This window comes from Centroberyx gerrardi, chromosome 12 (assembly GCF_048128805.1).
Source record: "Centroberyx gerrardi isolate f3 chromosome 12, fCenGer3.hap1.cur.20231027, whole genome shotgun sequence".
In the NCBI taxonomy this organism is placed as follows: domain Eukaryota; kingdom Metazoa; phylum Chordata; class Actinopteri; order Beryciformes; family Berycidae; genus Centroberyx; species Centroberyx gerrardi.
Window position 1 is genome coordinate 30,659,239 of NC_136008.1, and position 27,830 is coordinate 30,687,068.

Consider the following 27,830-nt stretch of genomic DNA (forward strand, 5'->3'; position numbering starts at 1 on the left):
GTAAAGACGTTTTCACCAAATATTATTATGGTTCTAAAAAAATCCCTAGCCCAGCTTTAAATCTATACAGGCAATGTGAGTGTCACTGTATGGAAAAGATATGGTGTTTTGGTGCTTTTGAAGGCTTTTTTTTTTTTTTCTTTTCAAGGTTGCCTTCATGGCTTGAGACCAGCACATCCAGCCAACTCAATAACCTTGAAAAAGTCTTAAAAAGTGGCATTATTTGTGTTTTGTTTTTTTTGCAATCTGCAAAAAGTATCAAAATGAAAAGAAACATTTCATACATTTCTGCAATTCCAGATATTTCCCAAGCTAATTTTAGTTTAGTTTGTTTCTTCAGATAATGGAGATGTCGGCCACAGTACCACTGGACATTGGCCAACAAGTCCAGATTGTTTTTACAGTTTGCATTTTCACTTTGTTACATTAGAAGTAGCGCATGTATCACATTTCAACAATAGCCTTTTCTGTCTGTTCACCTTGTATTAGTTTTATTCTTTACTGAGACAGACTGACTTTAACACCTCCTTATCTACCCTACCCTGATCTCTTTTGTTCTTTTCTGTTCTGCCCTCATTTTTCTCCTCCAATATAAAATGTTAAACCCAGTTTGCATTGAGCATCACTAGAGCCTAAGGTGTTATGTTAATCACTGGTCTGAAGGTGGCACACTGCCGTTGTGTACTTTGCTCCAGAAGGCTGCATTTTGCGTCTGTACTTAATACTGTACTTAACACTACCAAATCTCTGAAAATTTGAATCCATCATGTCCCATAAGAAAAGATGCTGAAGCAATATTTGAGCCATTTCTGATCGAGGCAAGTGTGTTTTTGAACAGCTGAGGTGAGTCATTTAAATCCGAAATCAGACAGGCTTCGGGAGTTTCGGTCTCAAACTGTCTTCATAGTGTTTTCACACAATCCTTGTGTATTCTGATGAATAAAGATGAACTTTGGTGATGATATTCTACGTTTTAAAGATATAGGGGTCCAAATGGGCTCCAAAATGGTCACCATCTTGGGGTGCAAAACTTTTATGCAAGTGTATTTTAGGCAGTAAAGGAATTCAAAATCAAATTTTTATTGTGGAAATTACATAGAACACATAATCACCAAGGTATGTAGGATGTATTAAAATGGGATAAAAAGTCATATTGTGGGCATATTAGTACACTGTTGTATCTTTCACAATTTAAGCATGATGTAGGCTGTGTGTTTAATACAACATTTTATCATCCTTAAATCCAAAATAATTCTATCATAATGCACATTTTGATGTAATATGTACTTTGAACACCGGGGGCATTGCACTTAAATGAAGGTGTTTCCACAGACCTAATGATGTACTGCAGAGTGCAAACACAAGAAGGTTAATGAAAATGCTCAGCTAGTTGGACATTCAGAATGATGCTGCTCAGTCAAAGCACATTCAGACGTCATTTGAAATTTCCTCTAAGCTGTCTATCTCTGGTTGAAATCTTTTTCCACGGTGGTGTGTGTTCCATCCCCAAACTAATTGCATCAATCAGCTCATTAACTCTTCCTTTTGTGCCGGTGAGCAGCCTATATTTTTGAGGCCAGGTGCATAGAGGATGTGGCACACTCCTTTCATACCAAAAGTAGAGGGGAAAATGGCTCAGAGGAGAGCAAGTGCCAGTTAGTTCAGTTCAGCAGGTGAGTGCAAATATATGTGACTGAAACACCCGGAGATACACTAGTGTATATGTGTGTATCTGATGACTGCCCCTACTATTCCTAATCGAAGGCAATATTATCTGGACACAAAAAAAGTGACTGGATTATACAATTCACAAAAAGAAATTGAGAGAATATAGTAATCCCTCCAAATCTTTTCATCCCAATTATTTGTAGAGAAAATGCTATCTGAAAATACTGTCCGATTTAAAAATGGCCATTCTGGACCTTCATTGGACCTTTACTTGTTGTAAGCTACTTTGAAGTCAGGGCCCAAGCTACTACTCATGTGGCGGGTTAAAGAATGTGTTCAAGGAAATTTGGCCAATTCTGAGACAAAGGTGTGACTGTCTGATTTCAGATGGAATGACCCAAGTCTCTTTAACCTGTTCAGTCTTCATTACACACAAGAGACCAGTGGCTTTTGGCGACTGTGTCAATTTCTTCATTAACTGTGTTCGATGAATACAGTTGAAATAGATTATGCATGCAAGGTAGTTATTGCTCAAAGAAAAAGAAAGAAAGAGTGTCAGAAATGAACTTTTTGGCTCACCTGCCAAGGAAATGAAAAAGATTTAGGCCAAGAATACTTTTTACTGGACAAAATAAGTAATATGTCACCCTACCTGTTTTCCATGCTGTTTTGGGTACAGAATCAGGTTATTTGTGTTAATTTAAAACTTGTTCGTTCACTTATGCAATGGATGAAGTAATAATAGATTTAGATGCTAACAATTAATGTAGAGCCAGTGTAACAGGCAGCCAATTAGAGCCATTGTTTTGCTTGGATGTGGTCAGGTACAGTGGTCAGCAGGGACCAAGTTTGAGAACAGTCAGACAAAGACAAAAGATTGTATATAACAAGTGGTAACTTAATTGTAACTGGTAGCAGTACTAGTGTTGTGGCATTTAGGCAGGACATACAGCAAGCTTTTTCTTGTTCTTTGCACCAGCCAGCATTGTAAAGCGTGTCCTCCTATTATTGTGCTGTCCTAGAGAATGTGTGGACTACTGAGGACGCTGTGGGTTTGGACCTCTTGGTGTTGGTGGTCTTGGAGAGGTTGTTTGGTCTCACACTCTGTCCTCATATGCAGGATGGCTTGATTTGGGTGATTCTGGCATGATATAAAGACTAATTATAAATATTGACTATATGTGGGACTACGTGTTAAGAAGGCCTGTGTGGCTCAATGATACACACAGCTAGACTTAAGCCTGCAAGGCCTCACTCCCCTCTACTTTTGCAAACCATTCCTGTAAAAGCAACATGCCAAACATCCATATTGTTAAATTTTCAGATGATAAAGCCGGTTGACAATTTTGTCCAGTGGTGTGATGGCCATTTCCTCTTGCTTTGTGAATGTAAGCAAAATATATGTGAAGAGCCCAACAGAAGACCACCAGTCAGTGGTAATCCAAACTCCAGCCATAGAGCAGGTAGTCGCTTCCAAATACCTGGCTTTCATTCTGTCATTTATTTATATGGACTTTATATGGACACTAATGTGCGTTTCCATAGACTGCTTTTATATGCTTGATGTTGCTGCCACGATGCCAAAGACAACTTTTCCTCATCTTATCTCTGCTGGTATCACCCTAAGAGAGAATGAGAGACTTCTTTCCCCTCCCTCCATCTCTATCATTATTATTATTGTTATTATTATAGGTCGGTGACCGGGATGCTACAGGGAAGTTATTGCTATGAAATGATTCTCCTGTTGTAGTGATGTTGCAGTGTAGATTAGAAATATAAGATGGTGGTTTGTAGATTAACATGGGTGATGCTGCTCCACTGTTTAATATGATGATAGATGGGAAAATACATTGAGGAAATGGAGACTGGCAATATTACCTTAAGCAGGGGTGAACACTGGCAACTGGGACAAAATAAATTGATAACATACTGGGACAGAATTATAATGGGAAAATACTATTGGCATGATTGGTAAAATAACCTATGTACACTGCATCAGAATTATGTATGTGTGTGTTGCGCTTTAAGGCGGTGATGGACAGGGCAACTTTTGGCCAACTGGAGTTGACTCAGCATTGTTGCTTTCATCATATAGCAACTTGTTGTGGCCAAGAAGCATGTGGATTTAACCTTGTGTGTTGCTGTGTTGCCTGTTGCTAGGAGCATTAGCCCTTTATGTTGCCCAAAACATGGCTTGGTGCATCAACACCACGTTGAACTGAGAGAGATGTAAGAAGGGACTGTTGGCAAAGGAAGAGAAAGATGGATGGATTAATGGATGGAGAGCAGTGACCTGATAGGACGAGAGAGAGAGAGAAACGAGATGGATGAAAGATAGAATGCAGGAAAAGAGCGGAGGTAAAGAGGTGTGCAAAAGCAGGAAGGATGATAAAGGAAGGAGGGAGGAAGGAGTTTGGAGAAAAGGGGGGAGGACAGAGAGAGAACTGGGTAGTGTGGGTTGGGTTGCTGGGGGAGAGAGAGTATTTTAGACTGGCTGTTGAGCGGTAGAGAGACTATTGGAGGCTAGTTGCTGAGCACGAGAGAGAGAGAGACAGAAGATGAGAAAGAGAGAGAGAAGTAGCTATCCAACTAGTATTGTAAGCCGGTTGAGGGGAGTGCGAGGCTGGTTGCTGAGAGAGAGTGATAGAGAGAGGTAGAAGGAGAAGGGGAGAGCGAGGCTGGTTGCTGAGACAGCACTGGGTTTATTTATAGAGCGCTGGCCAGCCAGCCCTTGGATACCAGCAGCCAATCAGCTGACAGAGAGGGAGGGGGCCCTGACCAATGGCGGAGCAAGAAGGGGGGTGTCAGAGTGAGGAAGTGCTCTGAGCGCCTCTCAGCCTCTTAAAGAGACAGCAGAAACATTCTTCAGTGCCGGGCAGATATACTCTCTCTCTCTCTCTCTCTCTCTCTCTCTCTCTCTCTCTCTCTCTCTCTCTCTCTCTCTCTCTCTCTCTCTCTCTCTCTCTCTCTCTCTCTCTCTCTCTCTCTCTCTCTCTCTCTCTCTCTCTCTCTCTCTCTCTCTCTCTCTCTCTCTCTCTCTCTCTCTCTCTCTCTCTCTCTCTCTCTCTCTCTCTCTCTCGCAGCGTCATGTCTGTGAGCCGGGCAGAACTCAGTGCCTCATAACAACAGTCCTCCCATACACAGTGACAGAGTGACGAGACTCTACTCCACTTTCCCTTCCTTCTCACACAGTAGAAAAGCAGTAGACACATGCAGTTAGAACCCAGTGGTTAGACCAGAGCTTCTCAAACCTTTTCATGTTACAGACCCCCAAGTAGATGCTCATTAGACCACAGACTCCCATTTGATCAGATTTAGTCCCAGGGACCCATATGGGAAGATATTAGTTGTTAAATTAATGCTGATTTGTAGAACTGCCTACACTGTACGTGGGGAGATAATAATGCTGAGAGAGAAACCTGTGATAACAATAGTCAATTCTTATACATTCTCTGGTTGGGAAAATTTCTACTAAATTCAATTATAGTGAAATTAAAATCATCCTCATTTTGGTGGGACCCCTGGAACACCCTAAAGGACCACTGGAGGACCCCGGACCCCACTTTGAGAACAGCTGAGTTAGACACGAGGAGAACCTGATCTAGAGCCCGGGGGCTATACAGGCACCAGTAAGAGGCCATGGCAGAGTTCAAAATAATTTCATATTCCGGGGTGTCTGCTGGTACTTAACAATATTTTGAACCAAATTATCTAAATTCAATGCCTTAAAAAGGTCATAAATCCGGTTAAGTGCTGTCTTTGAGTTAAAATGCTGCTTTTGTTTATTTACTCGTCAGGCTTATTTTTGGGGTAAAATTGGTCTTAAATTTGCTTTGAACTGGCATTTTAAAAAGTCTTAAATTTCACTTGCAGAAACCATCAGTAAATTCAGGAAGTGGCATTTGTACACAATTCAAATTATTGATCAACTTTGTGACATGAGAAGTCAGTATCAGTACCACAGCCACTGCACGTAACTATTTTCCTGTTAATTGACATGAAGGTAAAATCAAGGTCCCCACGGGTCCTTGAAATCCTTGAAAGTTTGTGAATTTGAGAAAAAAAATCAAGGCCTTGAAAGTTTTTGAAAATAGACATAAATAGACATGGGTCATTGAAAGTGCTTGAATTTATATATTTTGTGCAAGAATAGAACTTGAAGTTCAAGAGACCACATAGTCTGCCATCACTGTAACACAGCACAGTTGAGAAGTGTTCACACATTCAAGCCTCTCTCTCTTTTTAATTGTTGTCTGTGAGCTTCTGTAAAGCCTGCTAGTTCTCATTATAAAAATTCTCAGTGTTGTAACAGTAATTAACCTTGATCCGTGTCTCAAACTATGCCGTGTTGGGTCCTTGATTTTGAGGGAATTGGGCCTGGAAAGTCCTTGAAAAGTCCTTGAATTTGATGTTTAAGAAGGTGTGGGAACCCTGTAAAATGAAGTGACCCCAGCCCCGTTACCAGCGAGGTTGGCTTTTTATGTAGATGTGCTGCTGAAGACTTCCTTGGGCCTCCTGCATGTTTGTACTGCAACATTTTGGACCATGCTGGTTTCTCAAACTGTCAAGATGCACTCTGCACACGCCTCCCACCCCAACACACACACACACAAACACACACACCATGCTGTACTGACAGACTGACATCTGGACACTGGATCCTGATCTGGACATGGACAAAACTATTCAGACTCTGTATCAACTTACCACCTATACCGATGCTGCTACACTGGAGCAGTTCTTTGAATGTGTAGGCTTGCAGTGTGTTTCTGTTTCTGCTGTCATACAGTATTATACTGCACTGTATATGAGGTCCTGTACCTAGTGTCAATCCTATATTGTATGACTGTCTTGTAATGTGTTAGCAGGTCAACAGGTCAAATCCCTTCTATGCCAATTGTACTTGTTGATAATTATAGCAATTCTTTAATTTCTACAAACCTCATGTACAATGCATGGAAACAATTGAAAGTTTATCTCAGAATTGTTTTTGTGGTTTTTAGTAGATTTGAGTATGCACTTGAGACTTGCTGAATCATATTGAGATATTGGTTGAGATTTGACTTTTGTTTCATGCTGAGAAGACCCGAAACTGCATTACGACAACCTGTATATACAGCTGTAGTAGGGGAAGAGTGGAGGGATGGAACACAAACTCTGACCACATAAATGATGTGTGTTATGTATCCGTTTTGTGACTGGAAAGCCTCCTCCTCTTATCTGATTACAAAAGTTGCTGCATGCTAGTGTTGGGCACAGATGCCAACCAGAAATCCTCCCAAGGTGTGTTTTTGGCTAGCGCATTTACCAGCCACCAATGTTAACTTAGCCATTTCTAGAGAGATATATTTTTGACTAGCTAACTTAACTTCCATTAGTCATTGTGACTGGCAAGCAGTGGATGAGGTGAAGAAAGGGGCTTCCCCCAGCTTATGTCAACTATAACAAAATGTTATAGCAGTAGGTACAGGTGCTATAGCTAGTGAAATAGCTGTGAGCTTGGTAAGTGCTGTTTCTTAGGGATAGCCTCACTTCTACTACAAGGCCAAACAGGCTGTACTCATTATCTGTGAGAGGGATTTTCCTCAGCAAGTTTTCTGGGATAGTTTGTGCTTCTTGGTTCTGACAGATGCTTAACTACCGATTGGATACTAAACATGTCACAACTCTTAGAATGCATATGACAGACTGGCTGGTTTACTGACTAACTTGCTGACTGGTTTACTGACTGACTAGGTTACTCACTTACTGGCTGACTACCTCACTAGTTTACTGACTTACTGTCTGGTTTACTGAGTGGCTGATTGATTTACTGACTGACTTACTAGTTTACTGGATGACTGACTGGTTTACTGGCTGACTGACTGACTAGTTTACTGGCTGGCAGGTTGGTTTACTGACTAGCTGGCTGGTTTACTGACTAACTAGTTCACTGACTGGCTGATTGGTTTGCTGACTGGTTTAGTGGCTGTGTGTGTATGTGTGTCATTTGGCTGACTGACTGTTCCATATTGTATCAAACAACATTTCATAGGCATAAACATTAAGCTGTTCAGGACTAGTACTGTTGTGATCATGAAATTTTGTAATGACGATTATTGTTGCAAGTAATTGCGATTAACAATTTAATTGTCTTTTTTTTTTGTCTGAGAGTGAGTAATGAACTGAGCACATGAAATAAATAAGTAGGTCACAATATTAAAAACTGTTCTGTGCTACGATACAATAATGCACCGGAATGTGTTTTTACGCACGCACTCGTCTCACATTTCCTCTTATACTTACTTACTATACTACTACATAGTATAAAATAATAGGAAATAACCAGTATGGATGAGAGTAACTCCACACAAAAACACTTTTATGGAGTTGTAAACTGGTATTAAGCCTACTGTGCAATTTTTTTTAATTGCACAGTAGGCGGAGAGAAGCTCCAACTGGTTGCAGAATTACTCTTAAATGTCAAATATACTGTATATGTATAATGAGTTCATCCCATGGAATCATTTTTGGTGTGCACTTTTACTCACGCATACTCTTCTCTGACACACAACCTTGCAGGATTTCACTGAAGCACTTCCTTCGCATGATTTGTCTGAAAAATGTCTGTTCATGCGTGTCTGACAAGTAGCTGTAAGACATCCATGTTTTTCCATGTATTGCGCGGAAATACAGAAGCGCAAATCAATACACAGATTCATGTCCGGGATCTCTGCGCCTCATCACACTATTGTTCTGACGTAGGCAACATGATATACATTTTGTACAATTTGCAAACTTATTTGCTTCTGTTTTTTAATTAATAAAGAGGATAATTCTTACGGTGAAAACAACACAATGAACGCAGTTATACAAAAAAAAATTGTGGTTGGCTTCTATAATCGCAATCACTTGATTATTCAATTATTGCAGCAGGACTCTGTTTAACATAACACCTCCTCCTCAGCACTATCAGCTGAGATGTGAGGAGAAGCCACTTCACGTTACAGCTGAAGCAGCTGTAATGTGAAGGAATACACGTTAAATCAGTTTAAAAATAAGCAATATCACACTCAGTTTGGCATGCAGTATTCATGAATGTGCCACATAGCACATAAATGAACACTAGCAGCTTTTGTGCAGGTGTTGTATGTGATTTATCTGTGTAACTCCACAGGACTTTGTAAGTGCTACACTGTAGGGCCGTGTTGGTGTAATGCTACAGAACTATATGTTGTTTGAGCACTGTAGGACTGTGTTGGTGTTTCTCCGAAGGACTGTATAACACAACGCTATGTTGGTGTAACATCATAGGCCTGCGTTGGTCTGTTGCCAGTATTGGTGATTCTTCTTTGTGCTGAGTTGTGTTTATAGCTCAGGGTTACAGCTGTCACTGGCTGTGTTTCCATACCAGAGTAACCTGGCTACAGGTCATACTCTGGTTAAGGTCTTATTCAGGTTAATGTGTTTCCATGAACCTTTGATACCTTGTGATTCAGTGTCCTTGTTGCCATAAATAACCAGTTAGCAGAATATTCTTCCTCCCTCTTTGACTGATGCTACTTTTAATACAAAGGAAAGTAATGATGATCCTAATAGTAAGTACTGCTGCCGCCATCAAAATGTACCCACAATGCTATGCGAGTCTGAAAACCAAAAGTGAAAGCTGCAAGATGTTTCCACTCCAAAGTAAGCTGTTTATTATGGGAGTAAGCCAGGCATCTTAATGAACAGGGCCCAATGCTAACTTTTAGAAGTGGTTGCCAGGCTGGCAACCAGGCATCAGCTTTTGGTTGCCGAAATTGACAATATGATTTAATGGGTTATATTTGGAGGGATTAAGGTCCTATGTCATTCTACTCCATATTTCATTTTATATATTTGCATAGCAACTTTGCCCATGGAAGTATTATATTACTATTTTTATAAGAAATGTATTCGTATATTTCGCCCCTTCGCATCCGTGCAGAGTTCATGTGTGATGAACTCTGACCTGCAAATTCACACGGCCCAATCGAAATGCTGCTTTGGGCATGTTGACGTTTCAGAGAAAATCCAACATGGCAGAGTCTCTAATCGGGTCACATCATCCAATTTTAGACAATGCTGCTTTAGCAGAGTGCATTGTGAGGCAGGATTAAGCTACATGATACATGTGTGCAGTGATTTCATAGATGTTTTAAGTTACAGTAGCAATAGTAGCAAAATACATTACAAATTACAAATTAGTTAACTGCACATGAACACAATGTAGCCCATCTATAACTTTTTTGTCTTTTAGATTTTTTTTTTTACTGGCTCAACAGGGGTTACCAGTGTGGAGTGAATATAGGTGCAAATATGATTTACACACGTTTTCTTCGCAAGTTTTGTAAAGTAAATAAAAATTGAAGATTTGTGAACAGCAAACAAAATTCACATGTAAATATATATCCACAAATGCAAACTGTTGTGTCTCACAAGTACAAAACCTGTACTGTGAGTCACAGATCTGCATCTGCAGTTTACAAGGGGGGTAGCGATATTTATCCTAGTACTATAGCACAGGGCAGTGAACTAAAAACAGTCACGCTAGCAACTTCTTTACCGGACACAAATCAGTACTTCTGTCATCTACTGAAAATCAAAAAATGGAATACTGGTATTTTTTGGCCCTCAGTTGGTCCTCGCTTTTCTGAGGGTTCTCCTTTGCCTCACCTTCCTGCTGTCAGAATCGCTGCTAGAAAGCAAATGTATTTATGCTCTGCAGTCAGATAAACACGCACACTACCCTAAGTTGGGCTGAACTTCATACGCGACGCATACTGGTACATATTGGCATTGTGGGGCATCAGATTTCTCTGTCGATATGATTCACACCTAAGTAGTTATAGTTTCAGTGAACTACATAGACCACAAGCACTGACTGGATGTCCACATAACTAACAATGAAATCTTCCTTTAACCAATCCGGTCTTCTAGCATGAGTCAGAGAGCCACAGTCAAACTACCAGACTGTTCATATCTTGCCCAACGAGGGCAGTTCAGACCAAGGTTATTATAGGGATTTTTATTAGTTTTTATTTTTAAGCAAGCCCTATGGAAAAGGCCAACTTCAATGAATGCTTGTCGGCCGAGAATGTCAAGATATGAGATGTGGTGCCTTTTTTGGGACACAGTTGTCCCTGTCATGCTTGGTTGTCATGAACTAATCTCCATCTGGATTGGCCAGCATGAATCACAACTGGCAGTGAATCCACCAATCTTGATTGGAATTAGCCGTATTGTAGGCAAATGGGTTAGAGTTAGGGATTCATGCTTTGAATCCAGCCCGGGACCTTTATTGCATGTTATCCCCCCCTCTCTCGCAGTTTTTCCTGCCTCAACTTCATCAACAGAAAATCTAAGAAAGAAGATCGCAGCACTGGCCACAATGTTTTCTTGACAAGTGGGAAGTGGGAAGAGAGCCACGACCGCATAGCACAGAAGATGTCAAAATACAAAAGTATCAGGATGTCGTGGAACGCCACTAAACGAATGTCCTCTCTCTCTCCAGGTGGAAGCAGCTCAGGATGTCCTCCCACCTCCTCCTCCTCCTCCTCCTCCGCTGCCCAGGGCTTCTCCCCCGCTGAGCCAGCCATGACCAGCCAGCACACACACACACACCCCTCCTTCAGCTCCATCCACTCCATGGCCGAGCAGCAGCAGGTAACCCACACACACACACACACACACACACACACACACACACACACACACACAAAATAAGGAGTTCCAGAAAAGTTTAAAACTCCGATATTATTCAGTTTTCATTAATTTTCAAATCTACTATGGCTCAGGGTAAGAATAATGTTCATGATGTGTTCATGATTTGCAAATAAATGTAGTTTACTTAAAACCTGAATTTAATTAGTCCTCACAGGCAGAACAGTCACAATACTGGACCCTGATTGGCTGACAACATGTTTGATCATATAGCCTATGTATATAAACAAAGGAAAATTTCAATTTCTGTAATATTGGACTGTCAAAATCCAGTTCTGAAACTTCCACTAGGAAGTTTCCTTTGAACGGAAGATGGTTGTGTTTGGATTTCCAGATTTCTATGACCCATGTCTGTCAGCTTGTAAAGGTCTTGTGAAACCATAACGCGTAGAGGAAAGTGACAGATTGTGGGTCTTCCTGGTGAGTCACTTGGACTGAAGTAGCCTAAAATATTTTAGCTGCCAACTTTAGCTCAGGTAGGCTAAACACGTAAAGTTAGCTTGTTAGCTTATGTATCTCATCACATACAATTAGCTGTAGGAGCTTAGATAGCTCACTGAATTGTTTTCCAGATGTATTATTATGAGTTATATTTGGGCAAAACAATAGCACTCCATACTCCGTAACAAAGAACAGATTTTGTGGCGGCAATGGGCCCCATTCACAAATGTTTTTCTTACTTTTGTTCTTAAGAAACATGCCTATAAAAAAACAACTGAAAAAAAAGCAAGAAAAGCAATTACTGATGCTGTCAATGCTGTAACAACAGCGATACACACCTTGGATGAAATAAAAAATAAATGGTTTGACATGAAGTTAGTGTGGAAAACCTGGATGATCTAGTCCAGGTTTTCCACACACACATATGAAGGCAGTCCTGACCAGAGTCTAAGAGTTGTGATTTGTAGTGGATGAAACCACTGACAACCGGGATTGCTTTGTTTTACATACACACACACACAATTTTTTGATTTTGATTTTTGACACTGTTTATTTCCTGGTTTACTGTGAGAGAGGGGTGTAACTGTGAATTTTACTTGATCTAGGCCAATAAAATGGAAGAAAAAAAAGTGTAAAAAAAAAAAAAGGTTTAGTTTAGTGTTTTTAAATATTTCTTTTATTTAAAATTAGAACACATGAATTGTAAATTATTATTATTGATTTTACTACAAATTGAACCATTCTAAAATGTAATATACAGTCCTGAGTGCATGTCTGTCTCTACCATGTGGTAGCTACCCTCCCCAAGCATACTTAACTCCAGTTGGATTCATTAGGTGGTACTTTCTATTTAATTTAATTAACTACACTTTACAAAGATGGTAATAGCATAATAAATTAACATTTTCTAAGGAAAATCTTTGTCATGCATTAATTTGCAACAGGAAGCAGCTGACTATGGAAAAAATAGTTAGTTAAAATGAAATAGGTTGCCAACATCATCCTGCTCTATAACTGTCTGCCTGCTAAAACTACAGCTCTAGGTGTAATCCAACATATTATATCTGTATATATGCACTACTTGTCTTGTTGTGTTGTTTTGCTGTCTAGGTGCTGTCTGATATGACCATACTCCAGCGGAGGATCCCCCCTAGTTTCAGAGACCCTGCCAGCGCTCCACTGAGGAAACTCTCCGTTGACCTCATCAAGACTTACAAGCACATCAATGAGGTAGGAGATACCACACACACACACACACACACACACACACACACCCCTACACTACCAGTCAACAGTTTGGACACACCACATTTTTCCTTATTTTTACTATTTTCCACATTTTCTAATAACAGTAAACTATGGAATAACACACATGGAATTATGCAGTGACCAAACAAACAAATCGAAACTATCTTATATTTTAGATTCTTTAAAGTAGCCGCCCTTTGCCTTGATGGAAAGGCAAAGGCTTTGGAAAGAAATTCATACATTGGCATCAACTTTACTATTTATATTTGTCTAAGAAACACATTTGAAGGATTTAAGCATAAGCCTTTAGATCAAAATGGCTTTAAGATATTGAAGAACATAGTACATTCAACCAGGTGTGTCCAAACTTTTGACTGGTAGTCTGTGTCTCAATATATATTTTGTATAGCTATATATATATCTAAGTAGACATTTCCTACTTGTTTTTTTCCAATTTCTTTTTGAACTGTAATCGGCCATTGCCTTCATTGTGTGTGACCCTGGGACCAAGCAAAACCATTGATGAAGCATTATAACATTTTTGAAATAGTAGGTGTCAATTGGACAACCATCAAGACTGAAAAGTTGACTTTTACGGGATTGAGGGACCCTGAGGTTGTGGGTTCGATTCCTGGTGGAGTTTACATGTTCCTCCCATGTTCTCCTGGTTTCCTCCCACAGTCAGGTGGATTTGAGACTCTAAATTGTCCATAGGTATGAATGGGAGTCTGTCTATCTGTGTTAGCCCTGTGATGGGACTGGAGACCTGTCCAGGGGGTCTCAATGCATGCTGAGATCCAGCTCCAGCCACCCAGGACCCTGAAGAGGAATAAAGAAAAATGAATGAATGAATGAACTAGTGTTGGGTCATTTGAGGTCCATTCTGTAGATCTTTGTAGCAGAGTTCAGGACCTAAGATGGCTACCTAAAGATTCTAACCTGTGTTCACTCATAGGTGTACTATACTAAGAAGAAGCGGCGGGCCCAGCAGGTCCCTCCAGAGGACAGCAGCACCAAGAAGGAGAGAAAAGTCTACAACGACGGCTACGATGACGACAACTATGACTACATCGTCAAAAATGGAGAGAAGTGGCTGGACCGCTATGAGATAGACTCGCTCATCGGCAAGGGCTCCTTCGGACAGGTGAGGCCCAGGAGGAGAGGGCTCGAAGAAGGGGAAGAGGCCATTTTTAAATCTCACTCCAACTCCTGTCGCCCCCCCGTTCGCAACCCCGTAACCTGGCAATGGCCAATGCAGACACACACACCTTCACACACGAGAGTGAACAAGCACACTGAGGAGAAGAGGGAGAGCTGCCTGTCAATGACCGGCTCTAGTTTTTTCTATGAAATTTACCCTGTGGTCATGTTTTGTCATGAAACTGGTCTCATTATTATTCATAATTGTGTTATTCTCAGGGAAATATGGAATCACCTTTCATATTGACTCATTAAGGAACACGTTTTGCTCTTCATCAAAGGATGATTCCATACTATAGGGGACAGGTGGCAGCCTTACTTAGCAGTGTCTGACAGTTGAAACAACGATATCCTATATCTCAGCTAATAACTGTGGGTGGAGGTTCTTACCTCTAACCATTGTCTTAGGAACTAACTTGGTTAGTTACCTGTACATTCCTGACTGTTCCCATGACAACAGTCTTAACTCAGACTTATCCCAGAGGGAAGGTAGCTGACTTTACTGGACAAAAACATGTCAGTCAAACCAAAAAGTGGTGTGAAGTTTGAAGTGAAATTGAACAGTCAAAACGTCTCCAATCTCCAGAGGTCAGAAATACGATTTGTGGCGCATTCAAGTTTCAGATGAAAATATTGACCAAATGGACACTGTAACAAAATTAGCTTTTTCTAGCTGCTGTTCTATTTTAGAAATCAAGGAACACATGGCTACTATGTAACATAATGTAACTGATGTTTTAATTACTTTATCAGTCAGAAGTCACTGTATACCGACAAAATGTATTTATGATTCTTTTGTAACTATAAATTATGCTAATGTTATGCTATGTTAACTATGCTATGTTAACTATAAATTATGCCCATGCTACACTGGAGCCATCAGGTGTCAGCCATCGAGTAAATGCTACCTTTTAAGTCAATGGACCCTGCTATACTGGCTGAGTTGCGTCTGACAACAACACATTGTTTCTAGTGGCATACCATATAAAAAGATTTAGCATATAGATTTTTGGTAATTTAATGATAAGACTGTGGTCTGCTGGTGTAAACTTTGCACAAATCGGTTGTATATCAAAACTTTTCAAGGCTTAGACAGAACAGATTACCACTTCGCCATCGCCGCGTCACAAAAATAGGGCACCAAAATTGCATTGCGCTACTTGATCGTTACTGACACACCCCCCACTGCGCCTCTCCTCCTGCAGGAGTCAAGTTCACGGGCGAGTCACCAAAATAGAATAAAAACAGACGCTCCATAGAGAATGAATACAAAATGATGGAAAAGGTGAATAGGAGCACCCAGGGTAGTTTTCTGGGTTTGCCGTTTTCTTGACCACATCAAAACACCACCATAAGCCGGAGCGAATACTCATGAAGAAAATCAAAAACTAAAAATATTTTTCCGTTACTGATGCTAAAGTCCATCTATGTTTCTCTACAGGTGGTGAAGGCCTACGACCACCATGAGCAGGAATGGGTGGCCATTAAGATCATCAAGAACAAGAAGGCATTTCTAAACCAGGCACAGATCGAGCTCCGCCTGCTGGAGCTCATGAACAAGCACGACACTGAGATGAAATATTATATAGGTAAGATCTATATACTGCAACATACAAACACACTGAGAGGGAATATTGCATAGGTTAGATGTATACATTCCACAGTGTGAGTGAGGTTGCAGTGTGACGCAGGTTCTCTCTTCTTAAGCTCACTGTTAATATAGGCCAGCGACCTACTTCTAACACACACTCACACACACAGACTCTTACTCTGCTACACCCCTGATTTGTTGTCCGGCTCATTGCCACAGATCCAGTATGAATCTGGTTTGAAGGGATCAGGATCATAAAGTGAATAGGACCCATCAAATGAGATGCAGGATTCCCACTACTTACGGAATTCCTGGAATATCATGTCAGGGATTTTTTTTTTAATAAGATATGGGTTTTTATGTCTTTAAATTTGACCATTTCTCTAGAAAGAAATATCAAATATTCAGTGTTTTTCCCCCATGATTTTATTCCTCTCAGGAAAAGCCATTGGAACCGCATTTAGACATAGATAGGCAACCATGTGTCATGGAGGGCCAAGAATCTGCAGGTTTTCATTGCAATCAAACACTACAGCAGCTCACTTCACTGATTAACACACCTTCAATCAGAGAGGAGGAACTAACCAGTGAAATCAGCTGGTTGGAATGAAAACCTCGTCGCCGGTCCCTGATTTAGACCATCATGGACACTAAAACTCTCCATCGATGCTTTCAAAAAGTTTCTGAATATAAAAAAAAATATATATATATATAAAGAGCAGCTGTAAAGTGCAGTCTACTGACACACTAATGCAGAAAACAAACATCTAAGACCAAATTTATGTAAAAAAGTGAAGCAAAGTTTCGTCACATATTGGTAGAGTCAACTTCTGGACTGGAACTACTAACTACAAAATTTGGTGCAATTTCATTCATGGGACGGCATTATAATAATAGAATAATAAGAAAAACAACATTAACAAACCAGGAAGGACGAACTGACTTGGTTATGGACAGTCATGGAAAAGTCATGGAATTTTTGATGCTTGCAGAACAGATTCAGATGTAGTCCGACACGCTGGCCTTATCGGATTCTCACTGCGCTTTCTTTCTCTCTTCCCCTTCCTCCCCGTCTTCCCCTCTGTCCCTCCTTGTGTCTCTCTCTATCCACCTGTTTTCTCTGTGTGTAGTCCACCTGAAGCGTCACTTTATGTTCAGGAACCATCTGTGTTTGGTGTTTGAGTTGTTGAGTTACAACCTGTACGATCTGCTGAGGAACACCAACTTCAGAGGAGTCTCCCTCAACCTCACCAGAAAATTCGCACAGCAGCTCTGCACAGGTGATAACACACATGATAACACATCTTGAACACCGGGGCGATCGGCCTGTAGATCCATAATAATACTAACAATACTAATGATGAGTGTTTCTGTCCGTAGCGTTATTATTCCTGGCCACCCCGGAGCTGTCAATCATCCACTGCGATCTGAAGCCAGAGAACATCTTGCTGTGTAACCCCAAGAGATCCGCCATCAAGATAGTCGACTTCGGATCCTCCTGCCAGCTCGGACAAAGGGTGAGCGACGCGCACACACACGAAACACACTGGAACACATGCACACATACACAAACACACACAAATACATCTGAAAAGTACCTCTAAAGGTCAGTTCATTTGAAATAAGAGTGAATAATTCCTGTTGTACACATGTTACTCTATGAAACTGTAAAACTATTAAACTTTTTGTTTTTAATTGTTTTTATCATGTACAGTGTCCTTGGGTGTTTTGAGAGGCGGTTATAAATTAAATGTATTATTTTTTTTATTATTATTATTATTATTGTCATTTTAATGTTATTAGTATTGATGTTATTAGTAGTAGTGTTGTTATTATTATTAAAGTTCCCTTTTTATTTTTCAGGGTTATTTTTCAATCACTTCTACACTGAAAAGTTATCCCAAATTTGTTATTTTAATCCAGATTTTTAGTGAATGTCTTCGGTCAAAACATTTGATATATCAGAAAAAATGAAGGCAATTCAAACTCGATCCAACTTGTATGTGAAAGGTAAATTTGGCATAAGCGTGAATGAGTCCTAGTGGCAGATAATGTGGCTGAATGGTAATGTCGGTGTGTCAGACATTGACTGCTGCCTCCCTCGAGCATCTGAATAAAAAGAGTTGAGCGCCTCATGGTGGACAGCCGCCGAAACAGCAGCGAAACACCCAAACGTTTATTCTCAAATGTTAGTCAGTAGACTGGATGTGAGAAGATGTGAAGAAAAGCTATAGAATGTAATGAGAGTAAACTGACCCTCAACTACTCTTCCTCTCCTCCTCCTCCCCCTCTCTCTGTCCAGATCTACCAGTACATCCAGAGCAGGTTCTACCGTTCTCCGGAGGTTTTGTTAGGGATGCCGTATGACCTGGCCATCGACATGTGGTCTCTGGGCTGCATCCTGGTGGAAATGCATACCGGAGAGCCTCTCTTCAGCGGATCCAACGAGGTATAAATCAAACGCCACCGCAAATGCACCGCGCTCTATCAAAAATTGTCCAATGATGCATCTCAGAGTGATTTACGTGCATGAATACATAAAAAAACCCATCAAAGACAAAGTCTAAGCAGGGTTCACACGGGCCTTGATAATCCGTAAATGTTTAGATTTGAGAAAATTCAAATAAAGCCTTAAAAGTTTCTGAAAATGGATGGATGGCCTTGAAAGTGCTTGACTTTTCTTATTCAAATATAACACCCAAATTCATCGATAATAATAAGTGGCCACATCCACACTAATACGTTTTCATTTTAAAACGGCGTTTTAAAACGAAAACGATCTCCGTCCACACGAGCGTTTCAGAAATAATCTCCGTCCATACTAACACGCCTGAAAACGCATATCACATGACCATTCACGTACACTGGGCGTGCGCGTGCCGGTGTAAACAGGAAGCAGATTGTCTACTCTGCGGTTGGTTGTTTAGTTGCAGAAAATACTATGGAGGAAGAACAGCAATGGCGAAAAGTACGACCAGAGAATTCTTTGCTTGGACCGACGACGAGGTGGAACTGTTACTGAAAGGGTCACGTGATAGGGGCGTGATGAATCAGGGAAGGACATGTCGTGACTGATAAGACCCAATCAGGAAGCGAACGTGGGTGTCTGCGTCATCGTTTCCAAAAGTCTCCGTTTCCGCCCGTCCAGACTAAAACGCAATCCCGGAGTTTTCAAACTAAAACGGGGTCAGCAGCGTTTTCAAAAGTCTCCGTTATAGGGGTCCGAAAATGCCGGAGTAGTGTGGATGCTAGGCGTAAACGTAGCAAAAGTTATGCGTTTTAAAACGAAAACATATTAGTGTGGATGTGGCCTTAGCTCTGTGGCCCTCTCTGCATCCTAGGATAAACACTGTACATCCTGAGGAAAACCCTGCCATGAAGATTTGTGTTGATATAGCAGCAGTTTTTTAACATGAATAGTGTAAAAAATGAGGCCTCTGTGATGTATCATTTTGACCAATGTGACATCTTACCCCAAAACCCGTCATTTTTGAGTCCTTGAATTTCACCAAACAAGACATTGAAAGTCATTGATGAGTGTGGGAACCCTGTAGGAGTCCAACACAGTATATTAGAAAGGACAAGTAAGAAGTATGGTTAAATAACTTAAACAGGCATTTAGTAATCTGTGACTTTTAGCGGCCTCTATGGGAAAGTGGGAACTGTAACAACAGCTTAGGGCGGCCTGTCATTAGAACTGCAACAGAAATGATAAAGGCATGTTTTCATGTCTAATGAAGAGCAAATATATCACCAAGCTAAATACTGGAATAAAAATACTGCTTTGTCATTTGCCTTTTTTGACTTGAGAATGATGTTTCTTATAGTCATCATAGCTAGCCAAGTCATTGCTGAGTCATCGGTATTAATCGACAGCCCCACGCAGATATATTGGGGCTGTAAAAATGTTCAAAGGGATTCTGGAGCTGAGATTTCACAATTTTATGAAATTTCAATCACGCAAGTGGACGTCACCAAGGCCGCGCGCCATCCACGGTGGTGAAAATACACACAAACATTATGGGAGCATAACCAAAGCGCCTGAGCAAAAAAGCACATCTTTTTCAGAGTGGCGGGTCAAACTACAGTAGAATCAGATTCCTAAAATAATTTTTGTAATCAACTGTCATTTTATTTCTTAGTTGCAAACTTTGTCACTGAGGCTTTCAATATTTCTATTTCCCTAACCTTTATCCAATTAAGAACAAATTCTTATTTGAAGTATTATTTTTATATTAGGTTGCATGTTTCTGTTTCTTGGACAGCAATACATGTGTGATAAAATCAGTTTTGTCATCAACTGTCATTTCATTTCTTTTAGTTTCTAAACTTTATTACAAAGTTCAGAACTTTGAGAAATGTTAAATTTGCACTGTAATTTCACTGTATTTGAAAAAAATTGTACATCCTACAAAGTATGACTAATCTAATGCCCAAGCAAAGAAATGCAGTGCAAAGGAAATAACTTCCATTCAGTTGGTTTATATTGTGTTTGAACTCTTACTGATACTGTACCTAGCTACTAGAGTTTAAGACAGTGTGACCATATTGTGGTGGTGACATGGGCTACATTTGTGACAATGTTACTGTACTCGCAATGTTGTGCTCCCAAAATGATCTGCTCCGCATTACTTACAATGTGGCCTTTGTCCAGCAGATGGTGCTGTCGGCTCAGTGTTCAACACTGGTTTGGTCTCAGTGAAAATAAATGCTTGAACAATCGAAGTTTAGTGGAACTTAAGTTGAGTTTAGATAATTACAGACAATTTCCGCTGTAATCCCCCAGTGCGTACACATTTGAAGGAATGACTTTGTGTGTGTGTTTGTGTGTGTGTGTAGGTGGACCAGATGAATAAGATCGTCGAGGTTCTCGGTGTTCCTCCCAGCCACATGCTTGACGCTGCTCCTAAAGCCAGGAAGTATTTTGACAAGCTGTCAGACGGTCTGTGGACGGTGAAAAAGAACAAGGACATTAAGAAGGTACTTTATCCCTCACCTGCTGTGAGTATTACTGCTAGAAACCAGTTTATTTAACAACCACATCCATCGCTATCATCATCATACTAACCTCCACATACACTATTGGCAGCTATTATTGCTAAAATAAGGGCTGTGAAAAACTCCTCACCCCTCCTCTAATATTTTGCATTTTTGCATAGTTTGGACACTGAATGTTATCAGATCTTCAACCCAAAGTTGCTAATTTTCTCCCTGCCTTCCTTCTTCCTGCTTTCCTTCATTGCTGTTTTTGCTATGACTTCCTGCCCTGTGGCCACTAGCCTCACCTTGGTAGCCACAACTAGCTCACTGTTTGCCACGCCCATACAAAACGTTATGCACCTCAAAACATCCCAACATCATTGAAAAGCCTGATTCAGGCCAATGGGGATTTAGACATGAAAACACAGGGTCACAGACTGATAATGTATAATATATCGTATTTATTTATTGTTATGCTAATGTGAAAAAAAAAGTGCATAGTGTAGCAGTAAGGTTTAGGCCATCAACCATAATGACATGCATCACCAGTTAGGAATATGTTGATGAGCATGCAGCATTGAGGGGAAAGTGATCAAATCATTATGAGCGTACCATGCAAGCAAACTGGAAAACTACATAATGAAACAACAACAAATCAACATGGCAACTAACATAACACAATAAATTGAGCTTGCAGGTCCTATGTGACCAATAATTATTTAATTGCCAATAATATAAAATGTATTTTAATGTGAAATGTATTTTACAAAATGTATTTTTTGGATTTGAAAAACATGCGTCATCTACAAACTAGTTAAATAATTCTTCTGGTTCAAAGTGGTTTCAAAATAATAGTTCTATAGCTGTGTATATGCATCACAATGGCCACCTCTTCCACTTTAATATCAAGCAGATACTTCCCCTATCTTTAACTATGGGTTGCTTTCACTTGCCCCCTTGTCTGACCCCAGCTGATTTAAACTGAATCTTGCCTTCGTCTATCTGTTTAGTCTGCTTGCTTTAGTATCACTTTATCTATTAAGTGGGTTTTTTTCTTTGTTTTTATATTTAATTGTACTGTTATCTGTTATCACTTTATCCTTAATTTCACTCATTTGTATATCTGCTTAGCTTGCTTGATTGTTTTTATATCCTAAGTTGACTGTACTTTCTTATTGTATGTCTGTATTGTATTTCTATGTTCAGGACCCCAGGAAGACTAGAGGCACATCCATGTGCTTCTAATGGGGATCCTTAAATAAACATAAACATAAACTGAATCCACATTGGGATGACCACAGGTTGAAGCTGTAACATCAAGTGAAAGCAAAGAATTGTTTTATCATTGTTTGCCTCCCTGCACCAAGTTTAATTACCCCAAGTTCATACTTTCCCATCCACTAAGTGTGTGTGTGTGTGTGTGTGTGTGTGTGTGTGTGTGTATGTGTTTTCCAGGAGTATAAGCCCCCAGCCACACGGCGTCTCCATGAGATTTTGGGTGTAGAGACAGGGGGGCCGGGGGGTCGGAGGGCCGGGGAGCCAGGACACGCCCCCTGCGACTACCTGAAGTTTAAAGGTAAACCAGCAGCAGGACACAAGGCACTGGCTCTGAATGAGAATTACTGACAAAATGACTCACAATATGTAGTATACATGATGTGTGTTCATGGTTTCTCCTTCTCCTCCCCCAGACCTGATCCTGCGCATGCTGGACTACGACCCTAAGAGCCGCATCACGCCATTCTACGCCCTGCAGCACAACTTCTTCAAGAAGACGACAGACGAAGGAACTAACACCAGTTCATCTACATCCACCTCTCCTGCCATGGACCACTCCCATTCAACCTCCACTACCAGCTCTGTCTCCAGCTCTGGTAAAACACAAGCCTGGTCCTAACACTACACACACACACACACACACACACACACACACACACACGCACAGACCCTAATCCTACAGCTCTGTCTCACATACACACACACATACCAGTAGAGGCTCTGCATTTGTACCACCTATCTATCAAGCACAGCTGACAGCATCATGAAGGGTTAGGGTTATTGGCTGTTGGTTAATAATGTCTAAACCTACAACAACCAGGCTAGAAACAAGCACAGATCCTGTACAGACCCACGGTGCATGTTCAATTCTATGCACTGAAGCATTGCGACACGGTTAAATTACCTAATTCCACTAACATTACTTAAATACCACAAGGTAACGTTAAAGGCACCTACCGTTAAAGTCTGTATGGCAGCGATCTACAAATCCTCGTTACTGACTGTGGAATGTTAAGTTTCACTTTTGTTTTCACACCACGAGACTCCGTGGATTGAGTGAAGTAAAGTAAGTGAATAGTGCGATAAGGTGGATTTGTTTCCAAATGTAGGTTACTGTGACACAGTAAACTGTCTTGTCTTTAGCCCGAGTTGTAGCTTGAGAAGAGTCAGCTCAGTTAACCTGAACACTGTTAGCTAGCTATTGTCTTTGTCAGGTTTAACAGTCTGTTACCTGGTTACTTAGGGTTAGGGTTAGTATACATGGCAATGCCAGGTGTGTACAATCACTGTGATTACAAAGACATAGCACTATACAACATAGACCTTTGTTGCATGTCATCCCCCTCTCTGTCCCCACTTTCCTGTCTGTCTCCACTGTACTGTCCAGTCAAACAGAAATGCCCTGAAAATAATCTTGCGAAAAAAAGAAAAAAGCTGCTTTTGCCAGCTTTTTGGTTAAGTTCATCTTAAATCCAATTCCAGGTAGCATTAAAAAGGTCTTAGATATGACTTTCTGAAACATGCACATACCCTGTAAGCACTGGTACATAACAGGAGAAACACTGTACGTGCCCATACACACACACACACACATGCACACAATCAGCCCAGCAACAAGCTCATTCTCCCTCCAGTGTAGTGTAAGACTGTGGCCACAGCTATAGCTTCTAATCACCATGGCAACAGCTGACACGGTCACCGTAGTAATAGCACAATGTTGCTGCTCCTAGCAACCAGGCCAGGATCTCTTAAAGGGCCAGTAGCACACAACACATTCTTAACCTTTGACCTTATGAATGGTCGTTATTGATAAAAGTATTGACCAGATATTGGTAAAAATTTGTAGTAATAATAAAGCATTGATCAAATGTTACTAATAAGGTACTGAATAAAGGTTATTGATAAGGTATTTATTGATATGGTATTTATTGATAAGCGGTTCTTGGTAGGCTATTGATCATGTGGTATTGAAGCTTTCTGTCTGTTAATGTGTCCAGGTGGCTCCAGCGGTTCTTCCAATGACAACCGTAACTACCGCTACAGCAACCGCTACTACAACTCTGCTGTTACACATTCTGACTATGAGATGACCAGCCCTCAGGTACCAACAACACTGCATTCAAACCCTGCATATCAATCTTAAAATATTTTCAATGTTGCATGTTGTATATCTGTAGAGATGAAAGGTTTCATAATGGGTTTGAGTTGTGAGGGAAGGAGAGTTTTTCTGTGCATGTAAGTTGTGCCGTTTGAAATAATTGCAGGAGAAATATGCAAAAGATCTTACTACTGACGTTGTGATATCCCACTAAAATATATAGTTCCTATCAGAAAAGCCCTGTCTCCCTGCTGGGGTTTTCAACTGGATATAACATGGTCCTTTTCTCCTGTTACAGTAGAAACTGTCTCTGAATCTCTCTCTCTCTCTCTCTCTCTCTCTCTCTCTCTCTCTCTCTCTCTCTCTCTCTCTCTCTCTTTCTATCACTCCCCGCCTGACCCAGGCTCCCTCCCAGCAGCAGATGAGGATGTGGCCCGGCAGCGATGGTGGGGGGGGGGGTCAGGACCCAGCGTACACCCAGTTGCTGCTCCACAAGCCGGCCGCCTCCCAGCAACACCAGCGCCACTTCCTGGACGCCCCCCACCACCCCCACCCCACCTACACTCACCACGGCAACGGTGGGCGCAGCCTGCGGCAAGGCGGACAGACGGGCGTCGGAGGGGGGGGGCAGCAGGGATCCTCCCCCCAGATGGGTGACAGCATGGATGTGGGCGTGTCCCTGGGGCTGCACCACCTGGGGGGGGCGGTGTCTTCCATGGAGGCCTCTCAGTTCGGCTCTGCCTCCCTGCCCCTGGCTCTGCCAATCGGACTGTCCGCCTTCCGGACTCGGACGGCCCCCAGCGCCCCAGGGCCACAAGCCCCGCCCCCCGAGGACTACTACCCCGCCTCCAACAACAATAACCCCGCTGGGGGGGGCAGGGGGAGGCCGGACTCAGACGAGGGGGCAGCCAATTCTTGATAAACCCTGAACCACGCCCTAAAGCCATACAATTTTAACAACTACTACAACTACATACACACACACACACAGACACACACATACACACACAGCCAGAGTTCAGAGACTAAGTGGTGAACTTTGAGCTGAAGGAGACAGTTTGTTCTGCATGAGAGGAGGAGGAGGAGGAAGGAGGAGGATGCTGGGAAAAATCTCCTTTTATCCTTTTTCAGTTTTTTTTTGTCTTTCGTTGAAGGAAAGGGAGGCTGGCGACTGTAATTGGAATGGAACGATTGAGACGAGTTTGTTTTTATTAATATTATTATTGTTGTTGTTGTTTAATATTATTATTTGATTTTTTCTGTGGTTTGAGGAGTTGTGTGTTCTACTTGGTTGTTGTTTAAGCCTGAAGAGGAGGAGGAGGAGGAAAGAGAGAGGAGCCATGCTTTCCCATTCAGTCAACATGGAGGCTGTAATTGTTTCTAGTCTATTTGTAGAGAGGAGGTCAGAGGACACACTCACATACACACTGGTTGGTTACATTTTCATATTCACAGCCTCTGGGGACTAGCAGTCTTAACACACACACACACACACACACACATACACACACACACACTGCACCAGGAAGACAGAAGCTGGTAAACGTTTCAGAGGGGAAAAACCAAAATGTTTGTGCGCTCTTGTTTTCTCCTGGTTGGCCTTCTCTCTCGGTCTGTAGTTCAGGACAAGATGGATTCTCCTTCTCCATCTCTGTTTCTCTCTCTCTTTCTTTCTGCCTCTCTCTCTCTGTCTCTCTCTTTCCGCCTGGTTGTTAAGGAGTATGGAGAGAGGGAAGGAGGTGGGGGGAGGAGGTGACGGGACACTATGATGCCCTCCTGGCGCTCAGAGGGATCTCCTCCTCCTCCTCCTCTTCATCCTCTCCTCTTCCTCTCCTCCTCCGCCTCCTCCTCCTCCTCCTCCTGTTGTGGTTCTCCTCCAGACAGCTCCTCCTCTCTGCGCTGCTAATCACCATGACAACTGGTCCGGATTGCTGCTAAAGAACCAACACAGATCAATAAAGAAATAAAAAGAAATAAAAACAGAAATAAAAAAAAAAACTTTTTAACCCTCCTGCTTCAGAGAAAAAGGATAAAGTAAGAACCACTGCATCTCCATGTATTTATTACTATTTAACAAGAAAAAACAAACTGAAAAATAACCCTCTTTTCTGCTCTTCTTTGTTTGGTTGCCTTCTTTCTGCAGGTGAGCTCTGATTGGCTATTGTAACAGTGACAGTAACCGGTGGCGGCGTCGGTCTGCTGCTGGTTGGGGGGGCTGGGTGGAGGGGAGGGGGGCGGGGCAGAATAAAGTTGGATATATAATAAGAATAAAGAGTATACTTTTGCACACCAAGGTCAAACAAACATCCGATCTCCGCTTTTCTTCCTGTTGACTTACCCCACCACCCTATGACCTCATCCACAGGTCACACAGGTCGCTCTTATGCTCCGCTTCTATTGTGCCTTGATGCCTCCAGCAGAATTGCTCCAGATGCTATAGCAGAGTGGCTGCATCATATGCATTAAAGGGGCCCTATTATAGGAATTCAAATTCTCCTTTATTTCTATGCATAGATAATGAAAGATGTTTAAAGGTGCTATGTGTGAGCATTTTAACATCAGTAAAGCATTACCACATTCATTTTGAGACATTCATATAATTACCATAAAACAAACAAAGCCATCTCAACTAGATGCCATCTCAACCACGAAGAGGATTGTCAGCCCCTACTGGCTCATACACTGCATTTTACATTGTGTGCAACCGGGTCGGATTTTGCAGGAAATCTGCCGTATTGCTTTACGGCACAGTAGGATCAATGCTTTACAGTACAAAACAGGGAGGGGATGTAGCGTAAACTGAGCTAAAGATTTCAGAAAAATCATTTCCAACGTGTTTATCCTCTTCAGTAAAGCAAAAGAGAAAAGTTTTGCCAGGGAGGAAGAGGGGGGACAAGTAGCAACATCCTCTTTTTGACAGGAAATGGGTTTATGGGAAACACTGGCACTAATGCTGCATTCCATTGGATGTCGGAAGTCGATAGTTCCGAGTTGGAATTACCAACTTCCGATCCGTTCCAGTGCGTCTGCTCAGGAAAACATGGACGCAACAGCCTTTGCCCAGTAAGGTTAACATTAGCTATCTGACAATGCCCTAGTAACATTAGCAGGCTAGTTCATACATCAAAGACTTCTATCTAGTAACAAAGCAGTTTGAAGTCAGCTGAATTTTGTTACAAATGGAAAGTACAAAGTTGTTACAACACGTTTTCATAACATAAAAACTACATATCAAGTAAAATCAAGGTTTATTAAGTACAAATTGATGCAATTGGAATCCAGTTTACTTTTCACCGTGTGCGCCGCCATACTGCGGTGACGTCAGCTGTGTTTATGTCGGTGAACTCGAGCAAGATTGATCTTGCCCAAATTTCCGACTGGGAACTCGGACTTGAAAACCGTTCTGTTGCACTTTTCCGTGTCGGAAGTCGTTTTTCTCTGAATTCCAAGCACAATGGAATGCAGCATAACAACGCCACTGGCTACCAATCGACTCGGTATCATTTGTTTAGTAATTATACCAGGGTATCACAATTAATTTGACAATAACATCTTGATGTTTGAAAATGCAACACACAGCACCTTTAATGAAAACATGTTAAA

At 41.4% G+C, this 27,830-nt stretch overlaps 1 protein-coding gene across 3 annotated transcripts in view; it reads left to right on the forward strand.

Annotated features, from left to right (window-relative positions):
• dyrk1b (dual-specificity tyrosine-(Y)-phosphorylation regulated kinase 1B) overlaps positions 1 to 26,441 on the forward strand; it is a 69,647-nt gene extending 43,206 nt beyond the window's left edge. For 2 of the 3 annotated variants that reach the window (XM_071897922.2, XM_071897919.2), the window contains exons 2-13: positions 11,183 to 11,334; positions 12,943 to 13,062; positions 14,036 to 14,224; positions 15,722 to 15,869; positions 17,002 to 17,151; positions 17,252 to 17,388; positions 18,174 to 18,320; positions 20,711 to 20,872; positions 22,307 to 22,427; positions 22,543 to 22,725; positions 24,127 to 24,230; positions 24,631 to 26,441. In XM_071897922.2, the coding sequence (XP_071754023.1) occupies positions 11,266 to 11,334; positions 12,943 to 13,062; positions 14,036 to 14,224; positions 15,722 to 15,869; positions 17,002 to 17,151; positions 17,252 to 17,388; positions 18,174 to 18,320; positions 20,711 to 20,872; positions 22,307 to 22,427; positions 22,543 to 22,725; positions 24,127 to 24,230; positions 24,631 to 25,146 (2,046 nt within the window). In that variant the 5' untranslated portion in view covers positions 11,183 to 11,265 and the 3' untranslated portion in view covers positions 25,147 to 26,441. The remainder of the gene's footprint in view (positions 1 to 11,182; positions 11,335 to 12,942; positions 13,063 to 14,035; positions 14,225 to 15,721; positions 15,870 to 17,001; positions 17,152 to 17,251; positions 17,389 to 18,173; positions 18,321 to 20,710; positions 20,873 to 22,306; positions 22,428 to 22,542; positions 22,726 to 24,126; positions 24,231 to 24,630) is intronic. The other variant, XM_071897920.2, reaches the window with a different exon arrangement.
• The last annotated feature ends 1,389 nt before the right edge of the window (positions 26,442 to 27,830 follow it).